This window comes from Lynx rufus, unplaced genomic scaffold (genome assembly GCF_022079265.1).
Source record: "Lynx rufus isolate CCGP_SWC_20201006 ecotype Redwood Valley unplaced genomic scaffold, mLynRuf1.p SCAF_8, whole genome shotgun sequence".
Taxonomy (NCBI): Eukaryota; Metazoa; Chordata; class Mammalia; order Carnivora; family Felidae; genus Lynx; species Lynx rufus.
The window spans coordinates 64,001,324-64,017,229 of NW_025814896.1; the positions used below are offsets into that span (position 1 = coordinate 64,001,324).

General features: G+C 40.8%; 1 protein-coding gene across 1 annotated transcript in view; it reads right to left on the reverse strand.

Moving 5' to 3' along the window:
• Window positions 1-15,424, reverse strand: part of LRPPRC (leucine rich pentatricopeptide repeat containing) — a 110,667-nt gene extending 95,243 nt beyond the window's left edge. The window contains exons 1-2 of the mRNA XM_047068807.1: window positions 15,265-15,424; window positions 260-456 (exon numbers count right to left, since the gene is read on the reverse strand). Of these exons, the coding sequence (XP_046924763.1) occupies window positions 260-456; window positions 15,265-15,413 (346 nt within the window). The 5' untranslated portion in view covers window positions 15,414-15,424. The remainder of the gene's footprint in view (window positions 1-259; window positions 457-15,264) is intronic.
• Between the last annotated feature and the right edge of the window lie 482 nt (window positions 15,425-15,906).

Consider the following 15,906-nt stretch of genomic DNA (forward strand, 5'->3'; position numbering starts at 1 on the left):
ATTTACCACTGAGTGACTTTTTTTATAAAAAAGTGGAAAGCAAAAAGACAATTTTTATTTGCTGATTTTGGAATAAGTATCTAATACAAAAATGTTTCATGCAAAACTTTGCCCTGATGAGTTGGAAAGATCAAAAGATCACAATCATAACATAAAATCATGATCAACAGAAATAACAAACAAAATTAAAAGTATCAAATAACATGTTTTGCAGTGATCTTGCCCTGAAACAAGAAAATATACAAAAAATTTGAAATACCTGAGTGACAGGTGTTATCAAAGACTTTTTGTAGAAGAGTCTTTGGGATGCGGCCAGTTCTTCGGACAGAATTATCCAGTCTCATTAGAGCCCAGTCAAATTGACTGGCATTCTTTCTATGAGAGGAGGGCTCCTCTTGAAGATAATTCTTTTTCTCAACAGCAATGGCATATAGCCTGGCTTGGCTCAGCAGCCCTCTATAAAATGAAACACAATTGGTAATTAACTAAATTCACTTATTATCCATATAAATTCTTTTATTGAGCAAAATTTATACAAAGTTTATTGGTTACCAAATACCTAAATTCTGATACAAAACCAGAAATGCTCAGAGAAGTGTAAGATGGTAAGAAAGAAAAGTTCTGCCTTTTACTCTAAATAAAATCACAAGCACACACAAATTGTATGCAAAGTAAATCTCCTGAATGTGTCTTGATAACTTTCCACATGGAATCATTTCAAAGTAAGACAATAATATGATGTGGCTTAAGCGTGTGTGTGTGTGTGTGTGTGTGTGTGTGTGTGTGTTTTATTTTCCTTAAGTAAAACCAGCTTAATGAAGGAAAATGAAGCAGTTTATGCTACAAAGTTCTTCTCACCTTTACAGAGATCTAAATGTACTTAAAATTCTGATAACTGCTTTCAAATGTTTTCTAGGTGTAATCTCATTATGAATTTAAAAGAAGACCAATAACCAAGTTTAAATTACGCAATTTTTTAAAGAATCATTCAGGACCAAAGAATTTTCAATCTGTCTAAATAAATTTCAAACATTTTATAGTGACTGTTTCGGCTCTCAATTCATAGCTGCTTTCCATCTGTCAAAATACTAATTATATAGTACCTTTCTAGTTATTTTAACAACTTCAATCATTGAAAATAAAACTAGATTTCTGGTATTAAACATCATTAATTTTCAGGGGCTCCTGGGTGACTCAGTCAGTTAAGTGTCCAACTGTGGCTCAGGTCATGATCTCACGGTTTGTGGGTTCGAGCCCTGCCTTCGGCTCTGTGCTGTCAGCTCAGAGCCTGGAGCCTGCTTCGGATTCTGTGTATCCCTCACTCTCTGCCCCTCCCCCGCTTGTGCTCTGTCTCTCAAAAAATAAATAAACAGCATTAATTTTCAAAAATTAAAAAAAAAGTTTATAAATTAGATAAGGTCAGATTAATACATGTAGGTTTATAAAGAACAAAAACCTTTTGTTTTAATTTTTTTTAACGTTTATTTATTTTTGAGACAGAGAGAGACAGAGCACGAATGGGGGGAGGGTCAGAGAGAGGGAGACACAGAATCTGAAACAGGCTCCAGGCTCTGAGCTGTCAGCACAGAGCCCGACGCGGGGCTCGAACTCGCGGACCGTGAGATCATGACCTGAGCCGAAGTCGGCCACTCAACCGACTGAGCCACCCAGGTGCCCCAACAAAAAACCTTTAAAGCATTCAATATTTTAGTAATAGGAGAACTAACACATAAGCCAAATGCTCTAAAACATGAAATCAGAGGTATTCCATACTGCAGAAATATAGGCTATACCTGATTTACAAATAACAGACTTAAAAATAATCCTTATGTGTGAGAAATACCCTATCACGAAACTTTGAATTGAATTTAAACTTTCTCTGCATTCAAACACCACTTTTTAACACAAAATTTCTTTTTTTTTTTATTTAAAAAAATTTTTTTTTCTTAACATTTATTTATTTTTGAGACAGAGAGAGACAGAGCATGAACGGGGGAGGGGCAGAGAGAGAGGGAGACACAGAATCTGAAGCAGGCTCCAGGCTCTGACCCATCAGCCCAGAGCCCGACGCGGGGCTCGAACTCACAGACCGCGAGATCGTGACCCGGGCTGAAGTCGGACGCTTAACTGACTGAGCCACCCAGGCGCCCCTAACACAAAATTTCTAATGCACAAAGATTTACATTTATTCCAAAATATCTTAGAGTTTCCAATAGCAGCTAGTAAGTATAACTAAATAATATATACAAAGTACATATTAACAAAGTGTGATATAAAAAAATACTTATTAATCCAGGGACACCTTCATGATAATCCCATTTTTCTTGCATGTGCACATTTTTACCCCAATTGCCAATAAACATTTACATAGTAGTAAGTTTAAAAATAAAGCTACCCTATGTTCTCTACCTGGAAAACCAGTCACAAATTGAATGATTAAGTATATGATACTACATTAAAGAAATCTATGCCAAAAGTTTCACCACAAGGTTATGTAAAATACAGAGGCAGTAACAGATACTAGACTAGAAATTCTATTACTGTGATCTGGGACAAATCACAAGCACTCTGGCCATCAATGATTCTACCTATGTAAACAAATTGGAAAACAGTGGAAAAAATCAGGATACTAATTAAATAAGACAATGTTTTCTTACCTTTACAAACCTAATGATCAGCAAGCACACTGTAGATGGCTAATTGATTAATGTGTAAATGGCTCATTTGTTAAATGACTGAATTAATTAAATGCTAATTACCTATGAACCATAGAAGATACGCTCCTACTTATTTATTCATTATTTTCAAAGGTTTTCTCTGGCCATTTGCCTATCTACTGGATCAGCTGTTACTAAACTATGCCCTTGTTAGGCAAACACAAAACAGCATTATTTTAAATCACCCAGAACATGTCAAGTTCAGGTGAATATGCAATAAATAATACTGTTCAAAACAACCAAAGCTAATTAATACGGGAATTTCAAAATTGTAGTGAAGTACATTTGTCAAGATTTTCTTATACAACCCAAATCTTATAAACTGTGAAAAAGCACAAAAATAAAACCTTTGCTAAAATGCAGTTTTAAGACGTAAGATCAAACAAACACAAAATTCAGAGAGAAGATAAAGTACACTATTCTGAACATTTTAAAGCTAATTTTTCCACAAATAAATCTTTAATGCAGCCAACTCTCCTTCACACAAGTATACTCAATTTCATTTTTTTTTTTTAAGTTTATTTTGAGAGAGAGAGAGAGAGAGAGAGCGTGTGCACACACGTACAAGCAGGGAAGGAACAGAGAGAAGAAACAGAAGTCCAAGCAGGCTCCGCACCATCAGTGCAGAGCCTGACGTGGGGCTTGAAGTCATGAACCCGGAGATCATGACCTGAGCTGAGATCAAGAATTGGACGCTTAACTGCACCACCCGGGTGCCCCAGTATATTCACTCAACTTTCGTTAGATAAGCTGAACTATGGACCCACCATAGAATGAACTGGGGTGAGGGAAGGGTTACACATTTAACCAAAAGATTCTTCACTCTTCAAAAGGAAGTCTCCAGTGCTTCCCTACATGGTAGTGCTTTCTACATTTATTTAAAAAAAATTTTAATGTTTTTATTTATTTTTGAGACAGAGAGAGACAGAGCATGAACAGGGGAGGGGCAGAGAGAGAGGGAGACACAGAATCGGAAGCAGGCTCCAGGCTCTGAGCTGTTAGCACAGAGCCTGATGCGGGGCTCGAACTCATGGACTGTGAGATCATGACCTGAGCCGAAGTTGGACGCTTAGTGACTGAGCCACCCAGGCGCCCCATATTTATTTATTTTTTAATGTTTATTTATTTATGAGACAGAGAGAGACAGAGCATGAGCGGGGAAGGGATAGAGAGAGGGAGACACAGAATCCAAAGCAGACTCCAGGCTCCAAGCTGTCAGCACAAGAGCCTGACGCGGGGCTCAAACTCACAGACCGCGAGATCGTGAGCTGAGCCGAAGTCGGACCCTCAACCCACTGAGCCACCCAGGCGCCCCTACATTTATTATTTGGCCCAAAATTTATTTTTAAATTCCTCAGTAACAAGAATTTCATGCCTGGAACAACAGGTATGTTGTGATAGAAAGTAAAGAACAACTCCGGGTGAAGGAGAGTCTATGTAGTACAGGCACCTACCCATCAAGCTTGCACAAGCTGGAACGCACTGCCTCCAATCTGATGACCAAAACTGATGTAACCACATAAGTGAAAATTTCATCATCTCATCAACAAGTCATAAATGGCTCTTTTGAGTTTTTGAGTTAAACATCTTAGGTTCCCTCCAGAGACTCTGGCACTCACCACTAACATTCAGATTACCCACGAATTTCCTCTGGTAAAATGTGGCATTGTTTTTATCATTTTTTTTTTAACTGGTGGTTTTTATTTCAACTCTTTAGTACAAAAAAATAATGACTTTAAGTTGAGTGTCCATATTTCAAAAAGGTACAAGGACCTATTATTATAAGCAGGCTTCCGTGAGATTCCCCTCTTTAAGCCTGTACTTTTTTCTAATACTTTACTTTTTTCTAATATTTTACTTTTTCAAGGCATTTTTAGGTTTACAGAAAAAGTGTGCAGAGTACAGAGTTCCTGTATATCCTCTTCCCCTTCACCCAGTTTCCCCTATTTACATCTTGCATTAGTGTGGTACATGTGTTACAAATGATGAACCAATCATGATACATTAACTAAAGCCTATAGTTTACAATAGGGTTCACTCTGTGAAAAACCTATGGGTTCTGACAAATCTATGATAAGCACTACAGTACCACACATAAGAGTTTCACTGCCCTGAAAATGCCCTATGCTCCACCTATTCATCCCTTCCCCCCCTCCTCCTGAACCACTGTTAACTACCTTTGTCCTTCTCTATAGTTTAGCCTTTTCCAAAATGTCTTACAGTTGGAATCACACAGTACGGAGCCTTTTTCAGACTGGCTTCTTTCACCTACCAAAATACATTTAAGGTTCTTCCATGTCTTTTTGTGGCTTGATTAACACATTTCTTTTTAGTGCTGAATAATACTCCATTTTACAAATTTACCATAATTTGTTTATCTGTTCACCTAATGAAGAACAGACATACTGGCTGATTCCAACCTGGGCAAATATGAATAAAGCATCAATAAACATTTGTGTGCAGACTTTAATGTGGATGTAAATTTTCAATTCACTTAGGTAAATATCTAGGAGTGCGACTGCTGGATTATAGGGTAAGCTTATGTTTATTCAGCTTTGCAAGAAACTGACAAACTGCCTTCCAAAATGGCTGTACCACTTTGCATTCCCACCAGCAATAAATATGAGAGCTCCCTATTGCCCCACTCCTCACCAACATTTGATCCCGAAGATGTTTTGGATTTTAGTCATTTTAAAAAGTATGGTATCTAATTGTGGTTTGAATCTGCAATTCCCTAATGACATATGATGGTGAACATCTTTTCATATGCTTACTTGCCTCCTATATGTCTTCCTTTGTGAACTTTCCAAATCTTCTGTTCATTTCCAATTGGGTTATTACGTTTTTCTTTTTCTTTTTTAATTTTCTTGTTGTTGAGTTTTAAGAGATCTTTGTATGTTTTGGGTAGTCTTGGTGTTTATTTTTTCAAATAAACTTTTTATTGAAGTGTTACTCATTCTTTTTAAACTTCAAATGTAAACCAAACACACATTCTCAAAACATCATCTTCCCTGTTACTGTCATCATTTTGCTATTATAAGTCAATCCAGCTTCTAGCACTTTGGAGCTACTAGAGTTTAAAAAAAAGATATAGATATGCAATAGAATAGGTATAACCAGTAGTTAATGTATATTATGCATTTAATGATGCATGCTAAATAACAAAAAATTATTACTATAATCCTCATTTTACAGATAAAACTGAAGCAACTTGCCCAGAGTCACAGTAAAAGCTAGTTAATGACAGGATGACAGGTCCAGGATTTGTACTTGGGTAGTCATCTTCTGAAAGGAGTTCAACATGGCAGAAAGGCATCAAGAAAATGAATGCGGCTGCAAAGGGGGTTCACAATGGAAAGTGGTAGCAGTGGGAATCTCAAACTTATCTCATGTTCTTACCAATCCCCTATTTTAATTATTCCACTCGAGTTTTCTTTAGCCTGTTGATACGGCTGACTACATGGATTGATTTTCAGATGTTGAGCCACCACTGCACACAGTTATAATTCTTTTTATACATCTTATATATTACTGATTCCACTTAAGTTTTAACATGTTAAAAATTCAAAAAGATAATGCCTTTTTTTTTGGTAGGCTCCATGCCCCATGTGTGGCTTGAACTCATGACCCTGAGATCAAGAGTCACATGCTCTACTGACTGAGCCAACCACACGCTCCAACAGAGAAAGTTTTTAAATGTTTATTTATCTATTTTTATTTTTTTAACTTTTTTTTCAACATTTATTTATTTTTGGGACAGAGAGAGACAGAGCATGAACGGGGGAGGGGCAGAGAGAAAGGGAGACACAGAATCGGAAACAGGCTCCAGGCTCTGAGCCATCAGCCCAGAGCCTGACGCGGGGCTCGAACTCACGGACCGCAAGATCATGACCTGGCTGAAGTCGGACACTCAACCGACTGCGCCACCCAGGCGCCCCTTATTTATTTATTTAGAAAGAGAAAGAATGAGCACACGTGCGGGGAGAGGCAGAGAGAGGGTAAGAGAGAATCCCAAGCAGGCTCCACACTCAATGTGGAACTCAGTATGGAGCCTGACTTGGGGCTGGTTGCCACAGCCACCATATCATGACCTGAGTCAATATCAAGAGTCACTTAACCCACTAAGCCACCCAGGCACCCCCAGAGAAATGTTTTTTAAAAATATTAGTTGTTCACTTCACAATTCAGATTGGTACCCTAAACCATAAGCTGTATTGTGACTTAAATAAACCCTATCTTTGAGGGTCAAGGAGTATAATTTCTATAGTAGTCCACACAAGAAAAAAATACACAATGCCTCCTTTTAAAAGTGGATGGTGCTCCTTTCAAATTTCTCTACTGCTACTGACTATACCACCACTACCTGGGTTCCACAACCCTGGAATCGTGACCGGAGGTGAAATCAAGAGTTGGCTCCACCGACTGAGGCACCCAGATGCCCCCAGAATACATGGGTTTTTTGCAACAAACTCCTTACTTTCTTAGGCTTCAGCTTTTATTAATACAACTGCCAGATCAACCATCCCCCAAACCATCTTCATGTCATTCCCTCTTTAATATCCTTTAGTTGTTCTTTACTTTTATACAACAAACCTAAGTTCTTTGATTTATTAATACAAAAAATATTTACTGAGCACCTTCTATGTCCAAGGCACCATGCTAGGATCAGCCCTTCTACTTATCTAGTAAGTAAATCTGATAATCAATTAAACTTCAAAAAAATTTAAAAACGGCTGTTAAGCTCTAGAAGGAAATAAGAGACTTCAATGAAAGAGTAACAGCAGTGTTCTATTATGAATAAAATGTTCAAGAAAAATGGGGATGCCTGGCTGGCTCAGTTGGAAGAGCATGTGACTCTTGATCCCGAGGTCATGAGTTTGAGCCCACACAGGGTGTAGAGATTACTAAAAAATAAAATCTTTTAAAAAATGCTCAAGGTAAATGTAACTTTAATTTCTTAGCTGAGGATGAAAAGAAGCAGCCATAGAAAAGAGGGGATAAGTATTCCAAGCAAGCTAGAACAGTCAGCAGGCCAAGTAAGTGAGCAACAGATGGGATGAGGTTGGAGAGGGAGACTGTGCTAGATCATGAAGGATTATGAAGATAAAGAGTCTGGATTTTATTCTTGGTACAGATTTTATGCCAGGTACAGAACTGTATCAGAAACGTATTGAAGGTTTATAAGCAGGGGTTATGGCTTATTTCTGTTTTGAAAAGATTAGTCTAACTGCTGGGTGAAGAACAAATTAGAGGGCACCAAGAATTAAGACAGAGAGGGCCACCTGAATGGCCCAGTCAGTTAAGCATCTGACTTCGGCTCAGGTCATGATCTCAGCTTGTGGGTTCGAGCCCCACGTCGGGCTCTGTGCTGACAGCTCAGAGCCTGGAGCCTGCTTTGGATTGTGTCTCCCTCTCTTTCTGCCTCTCCTCCACTCACACTCTGTGTCTTTCTTGCTCAAAAATAAACATTAAAAAAATTTTTTTTGAAATAAAAAGTATTAAGACAGAGATACCATTTAGGAAACCACTGCAGTAGTTGAGGTAAAAGGCCAAGGGAAGCTACACACAGTGGGTGATGGAGATGGAAAAGAAATACCCGGTACCAAGGCCCCCAGCTGATTTTTTTTTTAATGTTTCTTCATTTCTGAGAGAGAGAGAGAGAGAGAGAGCACAAGCGGGGGAGAAGCAGAGACAGAGAGAGGGAGACACAGAATCCGAAGCAGGCTCCAGCCTCTGAGCTGTCAGCACAGAGCCCGGGGTGGGGCCTGAACTCATGAACCATGAGATCGTGACCTGAGCCGAAGTTGGATGCTTAACAGACTGAACCACCCAGGCATCCCGGCCTCCAGCTGATTTAACTACAAATTCCAAGCAACAAGTCTCACCAATACAATTTGTTAATTCTAACTCCCTTATAAATAACGAAGAGAATTTCATGTAAAAGTGCCTTAGAGAGGCTTCCTTAATCCTCCGTATACATCCTACCCTATTCCGTATCATTTTCACAAACACTGGATAAGGCCCATCTTAGAGACAAAAACAGAAGGCTCCACGGCATGGTGGAAACACAGGAGCTCTGAGCTTAAGAGCATGAGTCTGAGTCCTACAGTCCAGCCTGAATTCAGGCACTGCCATTTATAAGATGTGTGACTTGGCCAAGTTACTCCAACTTTCTCTCAGCCTGTAAATTCTGGGAGTATTTACCTCACAAGGACATCACAAAAGATTAATGGAGATAATACAGTGTTTCCCAAAATATCACCCTTCTGCTAGGCAGGATGATTTTAGATAGCATTTAGGCAAAAAATTTCCATTTCAGTACTTTTATCTATTTTAATTAATATTTAAAAATAACTATCACATCAAGCTCTTTATTTTACTAACATTTTTGCTTAAGATGAAATTAAGTTATAAAAAGATCACTTTAAACCTAAAACCAATGTAAAGAAAAATATTAAATATAATTAATGGTTGCAGTTATACTCAGATTTCACAAAAAAATCTGAAGGCAGTACACAAATGCCCGAAGTTTGAGCAACACTGAGACAGTGTACATAAAAGACCCGGCAGAGTAAGCATAATAAATATTAACTACGCATTTCCTAGAGCATTTTCTTCTTTTAAAGATGTATTAGCAGAGATGCCTGGGTGGCTCAGTCGGTTAAGCATCTGACTTCAGCTCAGGTCATGATCTTGTGGTTTGTGGGTTTGAGCCCCACATCGGGCTCTGTGCTGACAGCTCAGAGCCTAGAGCCCGCTTCAGATTCTGTGTCTCCCTCTCTCTCTGCCCCTCCCCTGTTCATGCTCTGTCTCTCTCTCTCAAAAATAAACATTAAAAAAAAATGTTTTGTAAAGCTACTTCAATGAACTTTCTCACTCAACTATTTTGCAAAACCTCAATTCTCCGAAAAGTCTTGCCCAGTTAAGCTGTATCCCAAACACAGTTCTATGCTTTATGGTAAGTCACAAAATTTTAGACTAAAAAAGCCACTTGAACTCTTCTACACTTAAACGTCTCCTGGCTTGGGCCACCTGGGTGGCTCAGTTGGTTAAGTGTCCAAGTTTGGCTCAGGTCATGGTCTCATGGTTTGTGGGTTCAAGCCCTTCATCGGGCTCTGTGCTGACAGCTCAGAACCTACTTCGGATTTTCAGTCTCCCCCTCTCTCTGCCTCTCCTTCACCTGCACACTTGTGTGCTTGCTCTCTCTCTCTCTCTCTCTCTCTCTCTCTCTCTCTCTCAAAAATAAATAAATATTAAAAGAAAGAAGAAGTCTCCCAGCTGGAAACACCAATTCCTTTCTACCTATCCAGACGTCCCCTCCACCTTAGGCTCTCCCGGTCCAAAGGTACGTCTCCTTTGTCTCAGCTATGACAGGAAGGGATGAATAGTCAATTACCCCAGCTGGGACCTATGATGTAATATGGAACAGGATACTCTCTAGAATCTATGAAGGGAGAATCTGGATGGACAAGATTACTCTAAAGATCCCTTGCAGAGTTTACATTCTAAGATCATATCATATGCTTACTCACTTAGGATAGTCTTTAATTCCTAAATTTATAATGTATCATATCACCTTTTTAAAATGGTATGCCCACAGGTAATCCATATTACTTACGTATATAAATAACCTAAACACCTAAAGCACAACACATTCAAAACACTTCAAAACTGGGCATCACAGTGTCTGTAGTAAATCCCAACTGGAGATTTCAGATAAATTACTTTGTTCTTCTAAGCTTCTTTCCTAATTTGTAATATGAACCCACAAGAGATGAAATGCATGTGTGATGTATTCATACAAAGCTTGAAAACAGTAAAGATCTAATCTGAAGGTACTACTATTTATCCTCATCTCCAAATCTATTCTGCGTAATTCTGCCAAGGTGCTGACCAACTTCCTGTTCTCAATCTCTCAAGAAGAAAAGGAAGTGTTTGTTTTTTGGTCTGCAGTTCTGCACCACCTAGCTAAGGTCCTATTAGCCCAAATCTGTGGTATCAATGTTGTTCCTACTGGTCTATCCATCCCTAGCCTCTATCTCTCCTATAGTCTGTGTTAACTTTGTCAAGACTTACACCTCTCAAAGCTCTCCAATGGCTTTCAACCATCAAATGACCAACTTTTTTTTTTTTTTTTAACATTTACTCATTTTTGAGAGTGAGAGAGACAGAGCATGAGTGGGGGAGGGGCGGAGAGAGAGGGAGACACAGAATCTGAAGCAGGCGCCAGGCTCCGGGCTGTCAGCACAGGCCCCGACGCGGGGCTCGAACTCACGGAGTGCGAGATCACGATCTGAGCTGAAGTTGGAAGCTTAACCAATTGAGCCACCCAGGCGCCCCCCAAATGACCAACTTCTAATCAACCTTAATAGCTACAAGAAATCAACCAGCCTTCGCAGTATCAACCCCACAAGTCTCCTCCTCTTCTCTTCCTCTGGAACACTCTGGCTGCTCATTACCAAATGTCCTCTTAAACTCAAGTGAGCCCCTAACATAAACAAATGTGACTGTTCTTCTATCTGAAATACTACAGTATTATATTTCTTTTTTAATGTTTATCTTTGAGAGTACACAAGTGGGAGAGGAGCAGAGACAGAGGGAGAGAGAGAATTCCAAGCAGGCTCTGCACTATTGGCGCAATAGCCCCAAACGGGGCTCAAACTCATGAACCTTGAGATCGTGACCTGAGCTGAAATCAAGAGTTGGATGCTTAACCGACTGAGCCACCCAGATGCCCCAGTATTACATTCCTCTTTTATGAACAGCATATATGAGTTGTACATGTGCCTATCGTAGCCCTCTGTAATGGATAAATTTATATACACAGAGGTTGAATCATAATGCCAAAAGGACCCAGACTCTTAATATTTGTTAAGATTCTTGTCTTATTAAGAAATAAATAAGGGAAAGTTTTCTTTCCTTCCAACTTGAGAAGTCACATCATTCTGTCACAGGGCAATATGTGCTCTTCATCTTTAAGCCAATCATCAATCTAGATACACTTCCAAATTGATTTGATTCAAAGCTTATCTTTCCTCTGAAGCACAGAGGTCTAAAAAAGTCTCACAAGAAAATATAAGCAGTTTCTGATCCAGAAGTGTGAGAAAAAGAGAGTCTGTGGGAAAGCAACAGTGTTTGCCCCTCAAATTCCCCAAAAAGATAAGCTAAGAGCTGGTTTTTAAGAAAACAATTGTCTAAAAAAATGAAAAAAAGTGCTGAAATGGGAAATGAAAAGCAAGACTAAAGAATATAAAAGTATATACTTTTTGGTGCTTGAATTTTGAAAACAAATTAATAAATTCTAATAATTTTACTCAATGATACTCATTTGTCCTTCCCAGGACATTCTAGGAAATCAAGACTGGGGTGAACGTGTGGAGCTTTGCCACACTATATGCATGGATTAAATATCCCTTCAAACTTCTCTGCGTGTCATGATATTCCTTCCTCCATGTCTAAGATTTTCACTGATGTACCCAACAAATATCTTACACCCATACTACTATGAGCCATGAAGTCAGCCACTAGAGGAGGCAAAAAGAATAAAACAAAGTCCTTACCTTCAAGGAAAGATGTCAATGAAATAAGAATGAAAAATCTCTAGGAAGCAGATAGAAATGGCAACATTCACTAAAACAGGGAATACACAAGGAACAGATTTGAGAGGAAAGATGAGTCCAGCTTGAGATTTGATGGGTTTGAGGCACAAGTAGTTTAACCACTGGAGGTGTCTATATCCAGGAAGAGAAAAAAAACACCATGATCAGATAGGCAGGTAGGGACTGATAAACCCAACACATCAGCATTTAAGAGATGAAGTGAAGAAAAAGGAAGCAACAAAGCAGGTGAGAAAAATCCTAAAGAGAAGAGAATCATGAAAGACTCATGCAAAGCAAAGGGTCTCATGAAGGGCAAAATGGGACACAGGGTAATATGCCAGAGCTCAAGGCCTTAAAAGTGGGTCTGGTAATTAAGAAGTCCCTGGGGGGGCCGCCTGGGTGGCGCAGTCGGTTAAGCGTCCGACTTCAGCCAGGTCACAATCTCACGGTCCGTGAGTTCGGGCCCCACGTCAGGCTCTGGGCTGATGGCTCAGAGCCTGGAGCCTGTTTCCGATTCTGTGTCTCCCTCTCTCTCTGCCCCTCCCCCGTTCATGCTCTGTCTCTCTCTGTCCCAAAAATAAATAAACGTTGAGAAAAAAATTAAAAAAAAAAAAAAAAGAAGTCCCTGGGGGAAAAAATAAATGAAATAAACTTTCATCTGCACATACATAAATTATGTATACATACATACATACAAACATCCATACACAAAGGACATATATATCTCAATGGCTCTCTCTGGGTGATAGAATTAAAGATAACTTTAAGATTTTATTTTTAAGTAATCTCTATACCCAATGTGGAGCTCAAACTCACATCAAGAGATCAAGAGCTGCACACTCCACCAACTGAGCCAAGCGCCCAACAGTGACTTTTAATTTATAACTATCCCCTCTCTATTTTGCAATTGCTCAAGGCACATGAGTTTTATAATTTAAAAATATACAAGAAAAAAGTAATAAGGCAACGATAGCTTTTACCAGTAGTGTGACTGCAGTGGGTGAAAGAGTGAACACAAAGAGAGGAAATAAAGGAGACAGGAACACAAACAGGGAAGGAAAACTGGTAAGCATCTACAGTTAAGTCCAGAGTTCTAGGAAAGGTTTTGTTTTCCAGGCGGGAAAGATGTGGGCATGCTTACATGAGACTGTATAAAAGGATTGTTAAGAGTGCAAGAGAAAGAAGGAATACTTCTTTATTGCTTGCTATGAGCTCAGCACACAGTGGGGAGCAAGACAAAGTCCTGCTCTTATGCAATTCACTTTCTCTACTAAGGAAACAAACAAGTCAGACACACCACCTAAAACAAAAATCGGATAGTTTTTTAGAGTGAATGTTGAGGTAAGCCTTCTCTGAAGAAACAGTGTTTAAGTTGAATCCTGAATGACAAGAAATCAGCTTTGCAAAGAAGGGAGAAAAGCCTTGTTACCTTTACTTTACAGATCATGAAATTGAGACTCAAAGAGGTTAGGTAAGATTACGTAGCAAGTAAATAGAATCCAGGTCTGATGAACACTGAGACCAATACTCTTTCTACCGATTGTGTTCTATTGTTTTCCACAAATGCAACAGTGAAGATGGAAGATAATATCGACCCTCCTCTGGGCTCACAGGAATAGTTAAGGATTAAAAAAATCAAGAGTAATTGGCACAACTTTCTCAAAATAAAGTCTTGGAAAGCAAAGAAATGCAGTTCTGTGGAAGCAGAGGCATGGCTCCTGAAGGTTAGCTGTTGCAGGCCTAATGAGAACAACCCAGGCAGGCCATAAGTTACAAGTAGGCTACACTCCAAAGATCTGTAACTGACTCCTTAAAAAGTCATAAAATGTTTCCTCCATATAATTTTATGCAGAGAGTAAGTTTCCAGGCTGCTTCACAAAGATCCATGTAATCATAGTTATTACTAGTGTAATAACTATTAAAGCACTAAGTACCAGGTCCTATGTTAAGTGCTTTTTATAGATAATCTCATGCGGTACTACCAATGTTATTACCACTCCGTCTAACTAAGGAAACTGAGGTCTAGAAATGTTGAGTAACTTGTCCAATAGCAAATCCTTAGCACTTAGTCCTGCTATCTCCCAAAGTACTTTTTATCTATAAACAGTCTTTCAAAATCACTTTTTCTCCTATTTTAAAAGCTCAGTGCCCATCTCCCCTTCTTAGGTGGGTCAGAATACTACTCATAACACTTTTCCATCAAAGTTCCTAATCCCCCTACTTCCAAGTCTATGTCTGACCTATCTCCTGATAAACCTCAATCCATCAGAGCATCCATTCACACACTGACACCCACTGGGAATTTAACTTCCCTTCCACGTGTTCACTTATTCATCCACTGACACTTTTACAGAGCCCTACTGTGACAATTCCCAACTCATACCACACTCTTGTAAATAGCTAGGGGAAAACCCCACTCCAGAAAATGCATGCAAAAGCCCAAGCTGGTGATAATTAAACGTCCCTCTCTAAATGATCCCTAGCTCACCCAAGTTCCCAAACTATTCCTCCCGTCCCCCCACAATAAACCTCTCGAAATACACGTCCTAGCTGATTACTGATCACCGATAACGTTCCCACGTGGGACAGCACACAAGCCGGGTCAATCCCAAGGAGAAGAGTAACACCCGATCCCAGCAGCCGCGTTCAAAGCCCACACCTCAGCCCCCAGCTTCATAGGCCGCTGGTAGCCGGAGGGCAGGACGACCCAGTCCTAGGCGAGAGCAGAATCCATGCCGGAAGCAAACCATGCACACGGCCATGACCTTCCGAACTCGACCGACCCTGTCAGCAGTAAACCCCCTGTGGGGAAGGGGGTCTAAGACCTCCAGGACGCTCGGCCCCTAGAGCGACGGAGAGGGACAGGCGGACCTGGCCCCCACCAGCGCGTCACGATCCCGGGGGACGCCCGCGCTGCAGGAGGACGGGGGCAGAGCATGGACACTCACCCGGCAACCGGCCCGGCGCGGGCGGCGGGCAGAAAAGGGGCGGCGTGCAGCCGGCTCGCGCCACCTGCCAGGAGGCGCAGGGATAGCGGGAGGCGCGGGGCCGCCCCGGCCCGGAGGAGCCAGCGGGCGGATCTCAGCAGGGCTGCCATGGCTCGGCCGTCCCCAAGGCAGAATGCACGCTCGGCGAGAGGGAATGGGGGAGCACGTGATCGCGGGGTCGCCCGGCGCGGAAGAGACCAAAGGCTGGGCGCGCCAGACGTAGGGGGAGCCACGCGTTGTTTTCACTTGGAAGGTGGATAAACCTATTTCTCTGAGGACAAATGAGCCCCATGCGATGTGCTATTAATAATGAGACTTGACTGATTATTTGAGAGAGGTTCTGTTTTCGTTTTCTAGCCTTCCTCCCAGCATGCTCAGTGCGTCCACCCCTGCGCTTTTCAGTTGGTAGAGTCAGAAGAGGTCAACTCCTCCCAGGTTAGCGCAGGGGCTTGCGGGGGGCCAACTAGCAAGGACACCCGGGAACTCTAGAGAAGAGCCGACCGTGAAAGTCCCAGAGTGTGGGACAATTCGCGGGCGTGCGCCGACGTTGTCGCCGACGTTCAGCCGTCTTGGCTTGGCGCCGACGGGAACGTATTGTTAGGA